The following is a 20,468-nucleotide window of genomic DNA, read 5'->3' as shown; positions in this document are numbered from 1 at the left end:
CAGATTTGTTTATTCAATCACTAAATTCTTCCTCAAATGTCTCCATGTTTGTTTTGTAAAAGTCCACACCGAGGCTTTATGTTTAATTCATCCCACCTTGGATAACTCGCCCACAACCACTTAGAACGGATTGTTATAAACCCCTACATTATTTATTTTACTGGAAAACAAATCCTACAATTGATCCTTATACTAGTGGGAATGAATTAAAGCTGTCAAAGACCCTTGAAATGAATCATCTAATGTACAGGTCTTCAAAATATGTTGATATCCACTCACAATTTCGAATTGATTTCCAATGGAACATTGGAACATTTTACGAAATCTTACATTATTCTACATAGAAATGCTAAAGCTGTCTATTTCAAAATTGTTGGCAGACATAGAAGTAATTTGATTTGGAGGGGGTGATTTTCCTAAATCCTGTAATACAACTCAAATGTGTGGAGTTTCAGGTGGCTCCAATATAAAGATCATTCATTCAACCAGTTTATCGAAAAAAAGGATCTCCAGTCTTTTATGTAGGCCTACATTATTCTATCATGTAATGTTATCAAGATGCTTAAACACACAAAAAGCCAAAATACTCATATGGGTCCATTTCCATTGGACAGATGAGTCCAAATTAATTAAAATCTGCCATTAAAAAATCTGATAATCTACGGATTCAGGTAGCTCTGGACCAAATGTTTGTTGACAAATTATTTACATTTACATTACATTTATTCATTTAGCAGACGCTTTTATCCAAAGCGACTTCCAAGAGAGAGCTTCACAAAGTGCATAGGTCACTGATAATAACAACAAGATAGCCCCACAGCATTGCGGGTAGTCAAAAACAAGAAGTACATATTGTGAACAACCAAAACATAGTGCTAAAGGGAAGAAACCATAAGAGCATGTAGTTAAACAAGTTAAAATTACACAACATTAATCTCTAAATGCAGGTGTACCTGTAGGAAAGCAATACAAATAGGATTAACTAAAAAAAAAAGAATACAACAGTTTAAATCAGCTACCACTAACCAACAAGAGCAACAGTCTAAGCAAGAGTCATTGTGAACCTTGAGGAAACTAGCGTTGGGTTCAGCAAACCATTCCTAAGTACCATTGTACTCCCGGAACAAGTGCGTCTTGAGCCTTCTCTTGAAGGTGGAGAGACAGTCCGTGTCTCTGATGGAGGTGGGGAGTTGATTCCACCACTGGGGTGCCAGGCAGGAGAAGAGCTTGTGCTGGGACCGGGCGGTCTTGAGAGGTGGGACCACTAGGCGGTTGTCTGAAGAAGACCGTAGGTGGCGGGTGGGGGTGTAAGGCTGCATTATAGGGCTATGGCGTCAGATTTGTGTCATAAATCGAGAGTGCGTAGATTACTTCACACGCAGATATTAACTCATCACTCGCATACTCGCGCACAAATTCAACAACCGAGAGTTGTAGAAACAGTTGCGAGCGAACGCTTGACAAGCTGCTCGAGCAGTGAAATTCTGCTCGCGCGAGTTAAAATTACTTTTGACAATTTGGGGCGGAAATCTATGGTGGCACTGACCCGCTTATTATTGGTCGCTTTCAACGCGACCACACCCACAGGGACATCCTTGTACCTTAATAGACAGATTCCGTTTCAATTATTGGATTGTTAGACGAGGCCCCCGATCATCGTTCAATATCACTTAGGCCCACATGTACATCTTCAGGTGTCGTCGCCATTGTTCCATCCACTGTCTGGAGTTGGTAAGTATCACTCCGTGCTTCCTGTAAAGAAAGCTATCAATAAAGGTACAAGGATGTCCCTCAGGGTGCGATCAGACATTCTCTGGTGCAATGCTATCGCGTTGAAAGTGACCAAACATAAGAGGGCAGTGCCTCCATAGGTTTCCGCCTCAAGTTTTCAAAACCACCCCCAAATTGTCAAAAGTAATCTAGACTTGCGTGAACAGAAATCAGTTGAATGAGCAGAAATACACTTCGCGAGCAAAACTCGCACTGCGCGCGAGCAAAATTTTGTGAAACCACTTAAATTGAGCTGGAGGCATTTCAATTTACCTATTAAAGCTTTAATTTACATATATATTTAAGTAAGACAGGCTGTTTGCACAAAAATGAAATAACATCACCCTCTAGTGGAAATTATGGAAAATGTAACTTAAATCTGACAGGACGGTTCCATCAATGACAAATCTGGAAATTTTCCTTGACATAGGTTTTCAATTTCCTATAAAGAAACACTTCAGTGGTAATATTGAAGTGCATAAAGCACCAAGCTTTAAGTATTTAAAATGATATTAACATAATGCTAGGAGGTACACTTATGTAACGGGCGACAGACAAGACAAAATCTTACATAAATAGTAAAAACCACCCAACATGAGACACTATATATCTTTTCACCACAGGCTTATTGCCATTTAGCAGTGCTCCATCAGCCTTGTAGGCTCTGTTACAGACTGGCACGTCCAGAAGCTGTTGTGAATAAAACTTAGGTTAGCCTAGGCTGAAATACCTTGTCGCAAAATGCGCTCCCTTTAAAGGGTTACTTTGTTTTCATAAATTTAAAAACACATACAATTTTAGTCTATATCCAAGATATTAGAAACAGCAACTATGCACACAATCTGACTGGGAATCAAAAATAAGTTTTGTTTATTCTTAGATTAAAAAGAGCTAAAGTCACAAAACACTTTAAAAGACTCTTAATACAATTCTTCCATTGTAAGCAAAAAATCAAATGAGATCAAATCCAATCACTAATAAATGGATGCATTGGAATACAGTGTCACTGTAAGTCAAATATCAAACTCTTTCCTTCAAGGAATGTACACATTTCCAATTGCAAAGTATCCCACAATATAAACCGCTTATATTGAATTGCAAAACCAAAGTTATAATAATTTTAAAATTCTATGAAAAAAAAGTTGATTAGCTCGACAGCATGTTCTAATTGTTTAAGGCTATAGCATTGAACAACGACTAAAACAGGCAAATTTGTATAATAAATTAAAATGGTTTAACATTATTAAAGATTACAGCAATAATAATAATAATGCTGTATAAAGGGCACACAAATGTTTTTGCATTACATTTCGGATAAATTCCCTGCCATTAAATAAATCACAACTACTTTCCCAATATAAGAGCACGTTGAACATTAACATCTGTTAATACATACTTTTCTCTTACGTCTTTTTGTTTAAATTTTTACGGTTGCATGTTCACCTGTACGACATGTGAATTAAGGGCATTGGCAAGTTGAGATATTGTTCCAGAGAAATTGTGAATCTGCACACAAGTGTTTATCCTGGATTTCAGTACAGGTCCATTTCAGATGAAGCTTTGGTTTATGGTCTATATATATTTTTTCTTCTTCTCTAGATTGTATCTCGCAGTTCTTGCAGTGAAGTAAACAAGCCCCCACAACAAAAAGGAGACTTTTTTCAAAAAAATAAACTATAGGCACAAGATATTTTTCAAACCACAAACTTGTTCTTGGTGGTGGAGCCACTCTTTGTGGCTGTGTCAGCATGAGATTGATAGCCAATGGTCATCTTCATTGGGATTCCCAAGCGTTCCTTATACACTCTCCTGAAGTTTCACAGATATCATGTAATTTTAAAGAAAAGAAATGCATGAGAAAGCTGATACCAACAACTTATTAGGATTGACTTACAGCCTTATATTTAAAATCAGTGGTTCTCAAATGGTCTAACCTCAGGACCCACATTTGTCCTTGGTCATAAAGTCATAACCCCCAAAAATATATATTTCCTGGTGCCCTGAGCTGAATTTGGGATGTCCTGACTTCAGAAATGTAACAACATCGCATTGGAAGACATACCCTATATGTGTGATAGACATTGGAAGACATACCCTATATGTGTGATAGCGTCTCTGTTCTCGTAGTCTGCCGTCCAGATGGCAAGTTTGTCTCCTTTTGTACGGATGTTGACCACTGCTCCACAGACCTCATCACTGTAATCATCAAATGCCTCTCCTACAAGGCAGAGTAGCTGGGCAGGAAGAAAGACACAAATTTCACATTATGGCTTTTGAATTCCATAAACAATATACAAAAGCTTTGAAAACCTTTCTAACCGTTTCCAGCCAGAAGCGGTCCAATTCCTGTCTCCTCTGTTGCTTGTTCAGTGTGATCAGCCAGCGCCCTCCACGCTTGTTCCTCTCATCCTCCCACATGGGCTCAATGCCATCCTGATAAACCAGGGGGAAAATTACAAAGCTGCAAGGAATTTCTTTCCAATGTAACTCTTCAATAATCAGACAATCAGAAGATTGAATTATTCAGCTAATTGGCTTTGTCCAAATGTCCCGAACCTACCTTAAACAATGAGTAGTCACAACCAGACAGCAGGTTGCTTGACAACTGAATATGATTATAAAGGCTGAAATTACAAGAACATTTTGTGAATGCAAGTAATACAATTGCAAATAAGGTTGCAAAGGGGTATAAACTTTACAGAAACCTTCCATGGGAAATTAAAGCTGGAGTAGGCAGGTTTTGCAAAGCTATTTGAGCTTCTATTCCAAACTATTCAAACCATAAAATCCCACTCCCTCCCTTCAAAGCCACTCCCACAAAACACATGAACGCGCTGCCTGACTACAGAACTGCTGGGAGATTAGTCTAGAGAGTGAGAGAGCTTTTGAGAGAGCAAAAAAAAAATCTCCCACAAATTGTGTAAGAACATTATCATGATGAGCATTAACATGGCTAATGTTAGTACTCACTACTTTCAAGCAAGCCTGTTAGTATTGGGTAATTCTATAATAGAGTTTTAACATCTGGAACTGGATTTATTGCCTGCTCTTTCTCCGCCATTTTTGTGACTCTAGCTCAGTTTTTTAGAATACCACTGCCTAGCCTGGTTGTAGCCTAAATTACAGTACTAAGTTACAGCATTGAGTGCAGGGCAGAGCCCGTCCAATCATCAATTTGTTGGAAATTTGGGATAATTTATACAAACCATCATATAAAAACACAAATTTAAACAAAACAAATAGCCCTGTAGTAAGTAGTGTGCATGTGATTGAGGAATGTGCAGGGTAAAAATTCAACTAAATTTGCAACAATACTTTGTAAATTTCTTTGGAGAAATGGTCTGCCAACTCAATAAGATCAAACATTTTAAATGTACTTCAACAGAAAAAAACGATGAATTCTTACGCCCAGAAATCCTCAACTGTGTCAAACTTGGAGATAAGGCGGAGGTTGGCCTGCCACGTTTTGCTCTTGTCATTCTTAAAGAACCAGAGAGACCATCTGTTGGGAAGGGGCAACAAGACAGCAATTGAATTAGCAGTATGTAAACACCAGATAGGCTAATTAAATCACATGGTTAACAAGCGTGATCAGCATCATATATGTCTCAACGGATATAAGAAAGGTATGGTTTTCATCAGCACTATTTGCAAATAAATGTTTTTACTTTCCCCATGTAGTATTAGATCAGAATTTTGGGGTGGGATTTGCTGACTAGAGCACTGATTCCCAAAGAATGGGCAGATCACAATCACAATCCTCTTGCTGTGTGTCCTGTCCGTGTGCTCGGAGGTGCTAGCAAACAAGACTCCTGAAACCATGCAAGCTGTGCAGTTATCTAGAAATTAAACATGGACAATATTCAGCCAAGCCACTTTTTCTCTTATTACAAATTGTAATGTGGATTTGCGTTGCATTGTTGTAGCCAGCACATACAAAGAATTGTTCTCTTAATTAAATTAAAAAAATATGTAGGGAAATACTTCATATTATTATATGGCAACGACAGTACGAGCGCTCTGATTGGCTAATGGGTAGTCATGCCAGCCGCATGCCAGACGTTTTTTACTTTCTAAAAGAGTCGTTATTTGTGTTGGAATTAAAGCCATTTTAGCCATTTTTGTCCGCTTTCTATCAATCGTAATTGGGTGCTAGGCAACACCTGAAACACACCGTGAGAAGACTTGAGAGCCAGCTACAATTACCCTACCATTTATTTTCATTTACAAAATGAAAAGAGCTAAAAATTGCCATATAATAAACAACTTACTAACCTCGACCGTTCGGTCATGCCAGGAAATATCAAACTCGGACACGTTCAAGCCTCAGTTTGATATTTCCCGGCATGACCTCACTGTCGGTTAGTTAGTAGTCAGTCTTGTGTGTTGAGTTGTGGAGCTCACAACTGATGTTCAGAAAAAAATCTGACTTCAAATTGGGTCCCTGCATTCTTAAATTAAGTCATGGATGGAAAAGAGAATCAAAACTGAGCATTTTTAAATCAATACTTGCAAATAAATAATAGTAATAAAAATATATAGGCTGTGCCCGGAAATCAGGGTAACAACTTTGTTGCAAAAATCTGTGTTGGAGGAAAACAGCATCAAATATTGTCAGCTTGTATGACATGAAAACAGACTTGACACAATCAATTTTTTTGAGAAATTAGTGAGACTAGTTTCTCATTACTGATATATAATATTGAACATATAGCCAGTTTTTTGTTGTTGGTGTAGGGTAAGAATTATTAATTTTTAAGTACAACACTATGGTACATTTAAATAGTCAGTAATGACAAATGTATCACAATTTGCAAAAGCTCAAAATGTCCAACCTGTTTTGGAGAGGGTGTTTTATATAGCTCTCAGGGCTCACAACCTCCTGCCCAGTCTCCTCAGGTCCATCTTCAGAAGGTTGGGGTGGATTTGTATTGGTATCCTAGTTTAAGAAACAACAAAGGACAAGATCGAGTTATCTTTATGTGTTCAATGTGGTATCGTTTGGAAAGACTCATGGGAGCAAACATTTGGAATTAAAAAGCACCACTCAAAACGGTAACCTGTGAATATCTCTGTGTCTCTGAATGGTCTCGATGGACAATCTTGTCTGGTTAAACTTAACGGCTAGTAGCTGCTAACATTTCTGGTGTGACACGAAGTAATACGTTTCATTAAACAGGCTAAAATGCCTAATGACAGTACGTAACGTCAGCTTTAGAGTTCATAGCGTGAGCACATGCAACAGCGTGGCTAATGCTACTGCTAGCCAAAAGGAGCCACGTAAAAGAAACTTACAAAAATGTTGTTAAGTCAAAATCACGAAGTAACTATGACAATCGCACGGGCTAGTGCCGTGGTTGATAATACATTTATTGGATATTAACTGACTTAGTCCACCAAAAACCTTAAGTTATAGTGCAAATATCCGATCAACCAATCAAACAGCTGTTACACTTAACCAGATTTTGCTCAATGTAGCATGTAGCTAGTACTGTAGTCTAGCTAATTTGCGTTCTCGTGGGTTTCAAACAGTGCTGTACTATCTAGCTAGAGCTAGCACTAGCTAGCTAGGTCGTGGCAGAGGAACTTGCACTTTCTAGGCCAAAACTGAACAAACAATGTTCAAATTGACATGCCGCCCATAGCAAGTCCTTAGACGAACAATATTAACATGATATAATAAGATAATTGACTATAAATTAACGGATTATGATTCATTTTGTGAATAATATTTGTTAAATAAAAGGTACTCACCGGTTCCGCGGTCGCCATCTTATGTCTCTGGCGAGTGGAACGCTGAAGTTCATTGGACTGACCTATAACGTGACGCTTCTTTTTGCGTACGTAAAAAGTTTATGATACTGTAGTATGAAGTTAGCAAACAAGTTAAGCAACAGTAATGATACTTCAAACAGCACATTCAGGGATATTTCTAATAAAATAATTCGTCACTGTGTGCCAATCAACACTTTAAATGAATTAATGTAGATTGCAAATAGGCAGTTATAACGCAAAATATATTTTACATCTCATTGTCGTTGCCATAATCATCAGATCAGTAGCGTTCGAGAACTGGACGCATGCTCAATCCATGTCTCTCCTATTAGCCAGGCTTTCGTTGACTGTGGTTTCAGAACGGAGTCCATACTCCTCGTCTCCACCCCTCCCCTTGACTGAAGGCATGGCGGCTATAGAGACTCGTGAATGCGAAACGGAAGGCTGTTGTAAGGAGGCCAAACTTCAATGTCCAACCTGTATCAAGCTCGGGATTCAAGGCTCTTACTTCTGTTCACAGGTAGCATAAATTGGTCATTTAACAATTGTCTTCAGCTTTGTAATATATCGCGGGGCCCAAGTCGTTTCGTCACGAGGGCTGAACATACAACGCTGGAGATAACCACAAAAAATGCAGTATTTGCTAATACAGGATCGATTGGAATAAACAATTTTTGCAATTGCTGATATATTAAGATGCTCTGTGCATTTTTAAAGCCAGTCATCTAAAAGCTAGCAAACAACTGCAGCGTTAGTAGTTAGCTAGCAAGCAAGCCAGGCTGCAAAATAGCTAATTTAGCTAGACTAATTGCTGCTACCAAGCTAGGGTAAAATACTGCAGATGAAATCAGATTTCTTTAATGTATTGGTTTGCTAGTCTTATTCATCTGACTTTGCTAGGCTACACTCCGTGGTGTGTATTTTTACAATACAATGCCCTACTGCTTGTGCTAGTGCTTGCTAGCCGACAAGCCTAACCACATGGATGGATAGAACATCAGACTTCCTATTCAAGGCAACGAACGAGGGACAGCAATAATCATAATAATGCGATAATTTAGCAGACGCTTTGATCCAAAGTTGCCACGGGGAGGGTTTAAATTGGCGATCGATCGGCCGTCAAATGCTGTTCAGTGTTATTCTTTGTAACTAGTGCCGCTAGGTCTGCAACTTTAAAGTGTAACTGAACACGAGCCTTAGCGCTCCACGTAAAAATGCTGTCTGGTGTGGGTGGGGTAGGGGTAGGAATCGCTATGTATCTCACGATTCGATTCCTATTCGATTTATAAAACGATTATTGATGCATCTTGATCTTTAGTGGACCATATACAAATGTTAATGCTGATGTGAAAATTACAATGCAATATACACAATGAAGCCTAATTTTCCATTTGTGCAAGCATTATTTAAGTCTCTAATAAAATTAGCTAAACAGCACCCCCGGCCAATTGCATTTCGTCACCACGCTCTCTTATGGACAACATTTTTCATGAAAACGCAATCTGTCAGATGTCCCATTAAAGCTGGGTTAGTCAAGTTTTGCGTAGGTATTTTGGCACCCCCTCCTTTCATAGCCACTCCCCCACAAAACGCTTGAGTGCAGGGACAGAGTGCGCGCAGGTAGACAGATAGGTTGCCCGTCCAATCATTAGTCAGGGTATGGCCTAATGATTTGTTGTGTTTACAGTTTTGCAACTTCCACAGATTGATTTAATAGTCAAACCTTTATATGTATTGGTTGCTATCAAGATGGGATGTTTATTTAGGCAAATATGACAAAACATGCCTTTGAAGCAGTACTTCAGTTAAAACGTCATTTTTTTCCTCGTAAAGCGGACACTCTTGACAACCTACCCGAACCCGACATTCGCGGTCACTACGTGATGGCAAATCACTATGGAAAGCCAAATGTGCCAAAATCTGAAACTTAGCGTTTGCCTTAACACAGCCTTTTTGAACGTCTTAAGAAGTTTCATATTGGGGTACTACCCCTTGATTTGTTTGAAGGGAACCCAGATAATGATCATTGCAAGAGAGAAAACAGCTTCCCACTCAACCTATCTTGTTTGAATAAAGGTTTAGAACATTTTAATTAGCAGTGATCATTATAGTTGATCACTAAGTAATGTATCATGGTCTCTAAAAACAATTTGGGAACAGTGGTGGCACTGATTTAGCGGCGACGGGCCTACTAATGGTTAGATTAGGCCTATTATTACAGAGCCCAAGCAACAACAAAAAAACAGTTATCATTGCTGGTCGAACTTTATAATCTAGTCTCATTGGTTTCTCATCTTTGTTTTCCTACTCATTCAGGAGTGCTTCAAAGGGAGCTGGGTTACTCATAAACTTCTACACAAGAAAGCAAGTATGTACCCTTTCAGTTTTATTCCCCTAACCTCAATCTTGGTTGCACTTTGTTGTATAACAGAACCTAGGAACCAATTTGTGATGACCATCCAAAATGGCTAATGTAAGCATTAATGTGTAGCGACACTTTAGAAGTCACACTTTTTGTCTTGAGCAGCCTTTGGGGTTTTGTGATGAGAGTAAAAGGTGGGTGTGAGGGGCTTAGTCACCACCTTCACTAATGTCACAATACATGTTTTAAGGCATTTTATTTTGTTTTTGTAGAGGAGGATCAGACCCAGGATGAGGGGAAGAATTGCATGGACAAAGACATAAACACAGACCCTTGGCCTGGATACCGCTACACAGGCAAACTACGCCCTCACTACCCACTGGTAAGGGATACTGCATTATGGACTCTGAGGTTTGGTCTGGTTGACACTTTTTTCTTGTTGGAATTATGGTCTGGTCACTACTTATTAACAATAGCTATCTATGTTAGCTAGGTAGATAAACCAGCTGGATACATCGTTTATGCAATTTGATAAATTTAGGTATACGAGCACAAACAAGGATTATTCTACTACACTAACACAGCTATTACACCTGTGACAACACTGTAACTGTGATGGTCTACTGGGCTACACCTTGTTTGTGCATCGGTAGAGTTAAGAGTTGTGATCATTTGAATTTCCTTGAGGCTCTTCATAAACCATAACTTGGGTACAGTTAGTAAAGATTTCTTCAATTAAAAATGAATAAAGACTTTGTCCCTTTTTATACATGTTGTGTAAGATAATGAGGCCCACAGAGGTGTTTAGCAACACAGACAATTTCAAATATTTATCTGGGGAGTTCCCGCTACTTTCCAGCCAATTATGTTCCAGTAATCCAGTCTCAGCCAATTGCCTTCAGCGAGTTGGGCCTTGCGCCTTGGCTTCTTTTGGAAAACCACTGTCAATCAAACTCACAGTAGGAAAATGTGGAAGTTCAGACAAGAATCCAGGTGCTGTTTCTCATATTTGAATTGATTTTATAATGCAATAAGATATTGCAGCATTAACACATCAAGCCTTTGTTTAACATTTTGCATTTGTACCACTTGAGACCCACATATCATCAAATCAAATGTATTTGTATATCCCTTTTTACAAGCAGTGTCACAAAGGGCTTAAGATACCCCAATAGACAACCACACCTAAACCAATCTAAACCCTCAAGGAAGACAAAGAATAACTCCCAGGAAAACTAATTGACAAAAATGTAAGAAACCTTGGGAGAGCACGACAGTGAGGAATCCCCTCTTACTGAGACGGTTGGTGACACAGAGAAGTGCAGACTATAGCTGAATATAGTCATGCATCAAGATTAGAGATTTATTTTTAAATGTGCAAATGGATATTCAAACACAGATATCCTGAGTTCCGAAATGGTGCTCTAAATTGGCAGTTTAGGCAGTGGTAGCCACAGGGCAGGAAAGTTAAGAATCAGCACAACATCACAGGACAGCCAGGTAGATGGACAGTCTAATCTATGTGGTCCATCATAAGATTGGCAACTAGGTCCAACATTGGCAGACCGGCAACCTGGCAGATGTTGACAGCTCAACCCCCCACACCACGAAGGAGGTGTGGGAGGGTAAGAGAGAGAAGAAAGCAGGATTAGAAAATGCAGAGGGACAAATAACAACAGTAAGGGTGAGGTCCCTGTCGTAAGACAAAAAAACAAAGGGTTTCACAGCTCAGGGCATGTGGAGGATCAGATAGTTTCATGACTATGACAAGTTTAGTTCTTATAAAAATTGAGTTTTGTTTTTGTTAGTCATAAATCAAAAGGTTCCTTTGGAATGAAAAGATTTCTGGGTGTTTAGACAACAATGCATTGTGTCCAATCAAATAATCTGATGTGTAATTGGTTATCATTAGAACCTGCTGTATGATTATTTTAATCCAACTTTATTCTTATTTATTTTCCATGTAGACTCCCATGAGGCCTGTGCCTGGTGATATTCAAAGACCGGACTATGCTGATCATCCACTAGGTAACCATGTCAATTAAACCCACATTTATTCAGAATTGTAGAAAATAACTATTATGAAACGAAACTTTTACCTTTGTCGCCTGTACAGTGTAGGTCAAATAAGAAAATTCTCTGTAAATTATTAGTATATCCTTGTGTAGGGTGACTTTTGTTAGTCAACAAAAACCCATGGGTTAGTCTCAGTGGAGACTTAAGTTCAGTATGAATGAAGACATTGTTCACTGTGCCACCTGACGACACAGTTCATCTGTTTACACAGCAAGGTGGTGGATTTGAACATTTAGCTAATTGTCATTTCTTTGTCGGATGATCAGCAACAAAAATTGCTCATTGCACCTGCTATCTAGCTGATCAGTCTTTACGTATCCTCTGTGCTGAGTATGCACAAGGTGCAGATAACCTGCAAGGGAGCCATGTTTACATTGTCTCTTCATAGTTTTTCAGCACATTCTCTCGGTGGAGACTCAAACAATACAGTCACGTCTGTTCCATTGTCATCAACTATGAATCTACCATTGCAGTGTTAGCTTTCTGTCGCTTTTGTGTTTTCAGGATGGCAGCTAGAAAAGCTATGATTTGAACTCAAACCCTTACAGGATACCCTTGTAATATGTTGTCCTTTCTCTACTGAAGCAGCAGAGTCCGAGTGTAAGTAAGCAGTAGAGCTTAGTGCTACATTGTAGATTCACACTTGTCTGGATGGCAAATTAATGTTAGGCAGGGGACCCAATTGTGGACAGAATTGACACAGCAAGTGAATTTATCTGACTTTGTCAGCCTGCATTTGTCAATGGCCTGCCTGAAAATCAGACGAGAACTTAAGTTTAGTGCAGTGATCAATATTTCATCAATTTAGGATTTATATTTCTATCAGTTATAAGTATTCAATGTTAAGGCATGTTTCCACCACAGTAACTGTAACCCTTATACGCCAATGCAGGAACTAGAAACCAAATTAAGTTCCAGGAGCCAAAAAGCTGAAAATGAAATTCCTGCTACAGGGGTAGTCTATAATACTGGAACTTTGAGGTGGGGCTTGCAGCACAAAACATTTCTGATAGGGTTGTGTGCTGCAGTACTTGACCAATGTCTCAAATCACATGAAAGGCTGAGGGAGAGCGGGTTTTCATTCTGGCTTATACAAATCACCCTGTCTTAATGTAGCCTAATCTTTCTCACCCTTTGATTTGTACTTGATTCTCAAAAATATGGAAAAAAGTGCATCCTCTATCATTTCAACAATGGAATTGGCACCATGCGATAAATGTTGACTACTCTAACCTAGTACTAATCTCTGGCATGTTAAGCCAGCTGAATAGTTTTCACAACGTGAAATGTTTAAGAAATATCACACGAGGGAGTGAGTAATTTCCGATTATTAAATATATATAATCATTTATTTGGTGCCACCAAGACAAAATAGTTCCACAACTCCACTGGACACAAACGTTTTCTTGCACAAAGGTGACAAGTGCTAGCTACTTTGTATAGATAAACAATATGTAGTTAAATGGAAGCAGAGCGATGGAAAAACTGCTAACAATAGGCTGCAGGAACCTGCAGGAAAAAGGTTCTAGGAACTAAAAGTTACTGGAAGTTGCGGTGGAAATGCGGCTTTAAGAAAACAAACTGAGGTATTGATTGCATTTTCACATTGGTGATAGTACTCAAGAACGAGTCCTGCATGCCATCCAGAGTCAAGTGTGAGCCCAGTAGTAGGTAGCCTAGAGTAAAGTTATGAGTTAGTTCTTGTAGTTCATTCTTACCTTTCTGTATAGGTCCTGGCCAGTAAAAAGCATTAGATTGACCACAGGTGGAGCTTCAATACTCGTCACCACGTTAATATTGCTGACACAATCAATCCAATAATTGTCAATTTTTTATGTTCAGTGTTAATTACACATTTGACCGCAAAGTAGTTTTTATTGGCTAGAGTGTTTTAGGTAGGCTAGTGTAAGAAACACCGCGAGTAAAAGTCGAAAACGGAACACGAACACCATAAGACTACAGTAACTGGTGCTCTTCTTTTTTCGCCAACCTGACGCTAATAAAAACATATAGTTGACAAATGATTCAGACACAAATCTAAGTAATTAGCAGCTAATCCTAGTTTTTGCCCTGCTGCTTCGGGCAGTGATTTTTAAATGGTGGTCCAGTGACTCCCATGTTGGGGGATTCTACGGGTCCGTATCCGAGTAACAAGACAGACTGACTTGTTTAAAGTGTATTTTGCGCTTACGTTTATCAGCTAGACTCTTCTTAAAAATGATTATTTTTTCTGGCTTTATATGTTTCTTCAAAGGGCTGTAGGTTTAAACGGACGTGTGTTCTTAGTGTGTGTGTATAAGGTCAAAAATGTAAGGTTGATGGTTCAAGTCTGAAGCTTCTTCTTACTCATCACTACAGCAGCAGAGGTGGGTCTTATGGCAGGTATGTTTGCCCACAAACCCAAGTTCCTCCCTCATGCCACGCCCAGTGCATAAATATGCACAGGTCGCTCCTCTTGCTGGTTTAACTGTACTTGTTTTCCTTTCTTTGTATGTCTCCATCGGTGAACCCCAGTGACAGGATACAGAAGCATGGCCACCATATGTGTATTTTTGCATGCCATATTTTTCCTTTCATCATCTGCTACTGCGGTAGAGATGTGGTCTGTTTTTTTCTTTTTTTTTTTCTTTATGTAGTCCATGTGAGGTAATCGTGTGGTCTTTGCCAAGTGGTTGACAACTTGCGTCCATGTTTTAATTACATTGTCTACACAAGTCCATATGCTATGGTCTATATGCACACTGTTTTGTGGTTTATTTTGTGACCAGTTAGATGTATTACCAGTTGTGTTTGAGCTAGTATGAGTGTTATTTGAGATTCCTATAGTCATCGCTACTATAAATATAGATGTAGTTTACATGTTCTTTTTTTGTTTTCTCTTTTTTGTATTTGAGGAAAAAGGATATTTGTTGGAAACAAACTGGGTGGACATTTGGTGCTAAATCAGTAATAGATGGCAAAACAAAGGCTTCTTTCTTGCAGCTTTCAAAGCTTCGAGTTAGTGAACCCAATATTAGATATTATAGTAGTGTATTTCTTTAGCAAGTTGTAAACAGCCTTTGTTTTGTGGTGCTTTGTGGTTAAATATTGTGGAAATAATCAAATATTACATTTAAGGTGGACTGACTGAATGATGGGAACTAATCTGAGTTCCAAGGCTGTCAGTACTTAACTGGTAGAATGAGGAGTCAACAACCCAGATTTCTTTCCCCACAGGGATGTCTGAAGCAGAACAGTCCTTGAAAGGGACATCCCAGATAAAGATTTTGTCCCCTGAAGACATAGAAGGCATGGTAGTTGTGTGCAAGGTACCTTTTATGTTGGTTCTTTCATTTCAGCATTTCTCATAAAGATACAGCAGTTATATATGCCACTTAAGGTCAATGTTGTCATAAAAAGGCAACTGCCAATTTCAGTGATAAATCTGTCCTTTCACAGGATATTTTTGTTACAATTTAAATGTCAACATTAAGATACAGAGCTATGTGAAATATGTGGAGGTATTAACTAGAATTCTTTTTTTCCCAGCTGGCACGAGAAGTGCTTGATATTGCTGCCCTCATGGTAAAACCTGGGATAACCACTGAGGAGATAGACCACACTGTGCACCTGGTACGACTACATTTTCTTGCCCTGTCATTTCTCATTCCCCCATCTCCCTATCACAATTTTATCTCGCTCCTCCTAATCACCCCTCATTCAATCCTCAGACTGCATTTAAGAATATTTCATGTGTCTAAGCTTCCCAATTCCACCTTGTATCCAGGCTTGCACAGCGAGGAACTGCTACCCTTCCCCTCTTAACTACTACAACTTTCCAAAGTCCTGCTGCACATCCGTCAATGAGGTCATCTGTCACGGTATCCCAGACAGACGAGTTCTCCAGGATGGCGATATCCTCAATGGTATGCTGCTACAACAATAATGCTAATAATGAAAGCCTCTTGGTAGACAAAGGTGCTGACTAATCTCCTGTCAAATCCCCATATAGGCTTATGAGATGGGACAAGGCTTTGTGTTTGACATGACAAATGGTTATATTACGATTTGGCAATAGAATCTATGAGTGGCCAATTTTATACCTTGTGAATACATCTGCTGTCTAGATTTAAATGTTCAAATTGTTATGAAAGACTTTCTCACAGCAAGACTTGACAATAATTGAATTAATGTGCAATGTATAAGAAGTTTACTCTTTGGTTGTTTTTGTAAATGTGTCTGATCTTGCTTTGTCTTTACTAATCATGAAACATTTGAAAGACAACTTTCAAATACTTTATCACTGTTGGTTTAGTAATTTTAGACATTATAAAAAGTGGGTGCATGTACCTAAATGTCCTAAATACATTTGTAGGTAGATTGATCATAGTTAAATTTTCCAAGCTTAACCTTATTGTTTGACAAGAAAGGGCAAATCTAGAGGGATACATTTGAGCGGGCCACTAATCTTAAGTATCTTTCGGTTGCAGTGGACATCACAGTCTACCATAACGGATACCACGGAGACCTTAATGAGACCTTCTTTGTTGGAGATGTAGATGAAGCAGCAAAAAAATTGGTCCAGACCACATATGAATGCCTTATGCAATCTATAGATTCTGGTAAGATGTTACATTTTCATGGTATTCATAAATATTAATGTTTCTTACAATTTTTTTCAGTAAGTAGTTGTTTTTTGTGTGCATATTATAGGCTATCAAAATAACGGTGATTGTACAATTCCTTTTTTGTGTCCATCTTCAGTGAAACCTGGCATCCGCTACAGAGAGCTTGGCAACATCATTCAGAAACACGCCCAAGCCCACGGCTTCTCTGTTGTGAGGAGCTACTGCGGCCACGGCATCCACAAACTGTTCCACACTGCACCCAATGTGCCACACTATGCCAGTGAGTAACCTGTTTGTGTCAGTGTAGTCATGGTTGTTTCAGAATTGGGCATTTATAATGACATCATTTAAGAAAATGGTACCCTGGGACTGTAAGGATGTGGTCTTCGTCTTATTTAGCATTGACTTTCGGAGACCAGGGTTTGTCTAATACACCAATAAGTCTGCAAAATATACACTGAAATATATATTATGGTTGCCTAAGGCTGCATTCGTTCTGAGTTGGGGAAACTGAAATGTAATTAGTGTGGGTTTATTTAAAATGTTAAAAAAATATATACAGATGAATATATGTTAATAAAACTTTCTCTTCTCTTTAGAAAACAAGGCGGTCGGAGTGATGAAACCTGGCCATGTATTCACTATCGAACCCATGATCTGTGAAGGTGTGTGTGTGACTGAGAGTGTCTATCTGGAAGGGGGGGGGACTGTGTGTTTGTGTCACCTTAAATAACCCCACATGTGTTTAATGCAGGTGGTTGGCAGGATGAAACATGGCCTGATGGCTGGACCGCAGTGACACGGGATGGTAAACGCTCTGCCCAGTTTGAGCACACTCTGTTGGTGACGGAGACGGGCTGTGACATCCTCACCCGCCGGCTCGATGACAACGGACGAGCCCACTTCATGAACCAGCTGTAGTGTGATGGATCGGACAAAACCGCAGGGTCGCACAATGCTCTCTTCTCTCCCCGTGTCACAGATGCACACATTTGTACACAAAAAGCAACACACTTCTAACCTGAGGCACGATAGCCCGAAAGCCAACCCATACAAGGCTTTCACTGTTCTACAAATGTAATGTTGTTCTCGAAATTAACAGGGAGTACTTGAATACATCTCAACCATGTGCATTGTTTTATCAAAGCTGTTAAAATAGAACTGTATCCTCAAGGACATGAGAAAAAAAAAGATGAAAGTATATTTATAAGATGATGCATCACAGGCTGGTTTACACGCTTGGTTTCTGTCAATGTGTTGACTGGAGGAATGTGAAGGGAACAGGGTCAAACTAACAGTTTGACCTTCTGAATAGTGCCACCTTTACTGGTTTGCCTGTGAGCCCTACAACATGGTACCCCAGCCACCTATTGGACCAGATGCGGCCAAGTGGAGGACCTGTTGAGCTCCCGTTGTTGTGTGTGCGTGTGTGTGTGATGCAGGCTCTTTCTATTTATGGTCCTGTGTAGAAAAAAATTATAACATAGCCCCTGTAACCCCCTAGAGATTTGAAATGGGAGGATTGGGTCGTAGGATAAGTGTTTATTGAGCTTGCTGAAAACATCTTTATAAAATTATTTCAGATGTACAGAAGGGACTAGGTCTCAGGACGTCTGCAGCAATGCTGAGTTTTTAATCTCTCCTTGGTTGTGAAGTAATTAATGTCCAGAACCCACTCACCAGTTGGCCCAGTCTAAAGTCATTGAAAAGAGAAGAGACACGTAAGAGGGCAGTGATTTTGAGAATCAAGTAGTCCTGGTGTAGCTCATCAAGCCTTAATTAAGATTGCCTGGAGAGCTCTAGGCAAGTGTGTTGTCAGCCCCGACGTAATATGCTGTTGGTTTACTGGTGTGAGCAATGCTCGTTTCACTGTTTATCTTCTATGTCTTGTTCTCTTCTACAAAGGAGTAATAAACAGCTGTTCTGTATTTCTGTGTGGATCAGTTTGTGCTGGAGTGGTTGACATCAATGTCCAATTAGTGTACATTTTTTAAAGAGACATTTGTTTTCAGTGATCAGTGTTCATAATGCAGAGACGTCCATGTCAGTTAACATAAGGGTTTAGAAAACAATTGGAGAAAGAATTGCAATTTAATGCAGTCCAATGCACTCCAGGGGTCAAATGTATCGAAGCGTAGATTCAGTGTAAGTCCGAAATACACTTCACGCTAAGTAGGCTTAGTGTATGCCCATGCTGAAAAGGCTGCCGCACGTATCCAGCGTTCGTTTGGAGCGTAGTTTGTGCACGTCTCCCTGGCCCTTCAATGTATTCATACGCAAAGTGCAATACCAACAACAATTGTTGTCCACACACACCCCGTTAACTTCTCTCCATTAACTTTTCAATCAATTCTGAACAATTAATGATTACTGATGTGAAATGGCAAAGGCAATGAAAAAAGAAAATTAGAAACTTCACTGAATGTGAAATGAAGGTCTAAATGACCAAAATAGAGTCGAAGTTTGTTGTCATTAGCAGTGGGGTAACAAATAAGGCCAAGCAGTTCCAATGGAGAAATATATTGTCAGCTGTAATTGCTGTAGGTAGTGCAGTAAGCACTGTTGTGGATATAAAAAATGCTTGGATAAACAGAACAGAAATTACATGGTGCCCATTTTTTGGATTCTTACATTTGACCCCTGAAGTTTCAGTAGGCCTACAATTACACTTTAGAATGAATGCAGAAGTTGTGTTTTCTACTGGGTTATGTGAGTGTCAGTGTCTGTTCTGAAGAAGACTCATAAAGAACATGTTCTGTCCGTGTCTTCACTATGAAGTGACTATGTTCAGTTGAGTTCTGGATTTTATAAAGTATTAGCAATCTACAGATCGGGAGAGAAAATCCAGACTTCTGACAAGAAATTACAACACAACAGACTAGGTCTCATTTACATCTCAGCTCTAAAGGCCAGGGGACCAACTTTTGTATGGCACAAAGATGTAAATGCTGATAGAAACAGCCAGTTAATGGTTTACAACAGTCACAAGGAAGGAAAATCAAAGCTGCCAGCCCATGACCAATCTCAAGGAGGGAGATCATATTAGCCCTTCCCTTTGTGAGAAGTTTACAACACCAACAGCAGAGGCTTTCAACTGGTTTTATCCCAGGGACCACTATTCTTGCTAGAAAGTAATCCGTGGCACACTGATGTGCCTGTGCTCGTGCCTACGTGTGTGTGTGCGTGCGTGTGGAGAGAACGAACATTTGGTTTTCCATGTAGCTTTAATTTAAAAAACAGCAAAAACGGTTGATTTTCAGTGCTTAAGAATTGAAAACTATTAAATTATTATTAAATTAAATTGCAGTTTGTAGTTGTACTAGTAGTTGTTGTTCTAGCCCCAAGCCGTTTCATCACCTATACAGTGCCCTCCAAAAGTATTGGAACAGTGAGGCCAATTCCTTTATTTTTGCTGTAGACTGAAAACATTTGGGCTTGACATCAAACGATGAATGTGAAACCAGAGATCAACGTTTCAGCTTTTATTTCCAGGTATTTACATCAGGATCTGATGCACAAATTAGAAAATATCACCTTTTTGTTCGAACCCACCCATTTGTCACGTGAGCAAAAGTATTGGAACATGTGACTGACAGGTGTGTTTTGTTGCCCAGGTGTGTCCTATTACATACATTATTCAATCAATAAATACCACTGAATGTCTACACTCAGGTTCAGATTGGGTAAGATAGGTTTTGTCTATGCAGACTGTATTCAGAGGTGAAAACAACATGAAAACCAGAGCGCTGTCTTTGGGTGAAAAACAAGCAATTGTGAGTCTTAGAGAAGATGGAAAATCAATCAGAGCCATTGCAGAAACATTGGCCATAGCCAGTACAACCATTTGGAATGTCCTGAAGAAGAAGAAAACTACTGGT

General features: G+C 39.3%; 2 protein-coding genes across 2 annotated transcripts; one reads left to right on the top strand and one right to left on the bottom strand.

Moving 5' to 3' along the window:
- Positions 1-2,036: 2,036 nt before the first annotated feature.
- On the bottom strand, positions 2,037-7,621 carry eif4eb (eukaryotic translation initiation factor 4eb). Its single transcript, XM_047050722.1, has 7 exons — positions 7,525-7,621; positions 6,606-6,709; positions 5,177-5,272; positions 4,331-4,394; positions 4,090-4,203; positions 3,865-4,004; positions 2,037-3,579 (listed from the first exon to the last, which is right to left on the bottom strand). Exons 1-7 carry the CDS (start codon positions 7,540-7,542, stop codon positions 3,465-3,467), a joined length of 651 nt encoding a protein of 216 aa, XP_046906678.1. The 5' UTR covers positions 7,543-7,621; the 3' UTR covers positions 2,037-3,464.
- Positions 7,622-7,712: 91 nt separating this feature from the next.
- metap1 (methionyl aminopeptidase 1) lies at positions 7,713-18,519 on the top strand. Its single transcript, XM_047050709.1, has 11 exons — positions 7,713-8,065; positions 9,862-9,913; positions 10,180-10,289; positions 11,875-11,935; positions 15,200-15,291; positions 15,512-15,595; positions 15,750-15,888; positions 16,453-16,584; positions 16,727-16,870; positions 17,190-17,255; positions 17,345-18,519. Exons 1-11 carry the CDS (start codon positions 7,862-7,864, stop codon positions 17,509-17,511), a joined length of 1,251 nt encoding a protein of 416 aa, XP_046906665.1. The 5' UTR covers positions 7,713-7,861; the 3' UTR covers positions 17,512-18,519.
- The last annotated feature ends 1,949 nt before the right edge of the window (positions 18,520-20,468 follow it).

Source organism: Hypomesus transpacificus, chromosome 3 (genome assembly GCF_021917145.1).
Source record: "Hypomesus transpacificus isolate Combined female chromosome 3, fHypTra1, whole genome shotgun sequence".
Lineage (NCBI taxonomy): Eukaryota > Metazoa > Chordata > Actinopteri > Osmeriformes > Osmeridae > Hypomesus > Hypomesus transpacificus.
Note: the sequence above shows the minus strand (reverse complement) of the source record. Positions and strands in the feature narration are given on the sequence as shown.

Bases quoted from the DNA above. Each gene is read 5' to 3' on its own strand.
- eif4eb (XM_047050722.1), bottom strand. The intron at 5,273-6,605 runs GTTGGACATTTT...CCTTCCCAACAG, and splicing joins AAACACCCTCTCCAAAACAG to ATGGTCTCTCTGGTTCTTTA. The intron at 4,204-4,330 runs GTAGGTTCGGGA...CTGGTTTATCAG, and splicing joins GTGACTACTCATTGTTTAAG to GATGGCATTGAGCCCATGTG.
- metap1 (XM_047050709.1), top strand. From the start codon at position 7,862: ATGTCTCTCCTATTAGCCAGGCTTTCGTTGACTGTGGTTTCAGAACGG. The intron at 8,066-9,861 runs GTAGCATAAATT...CTACTCATTCAG, and splicing joins GCTCTTACTTCTGTTCACAG to GAGTGCTTCAAAGGGAGCTG. The intron at 16,871-17,189 runs GTGAGTAACCTG...TCTTCTCTTTAG, and splicing joins CAATGTGCCACACTATGCCA to AAAACAAGGCGGTCGGAGTG.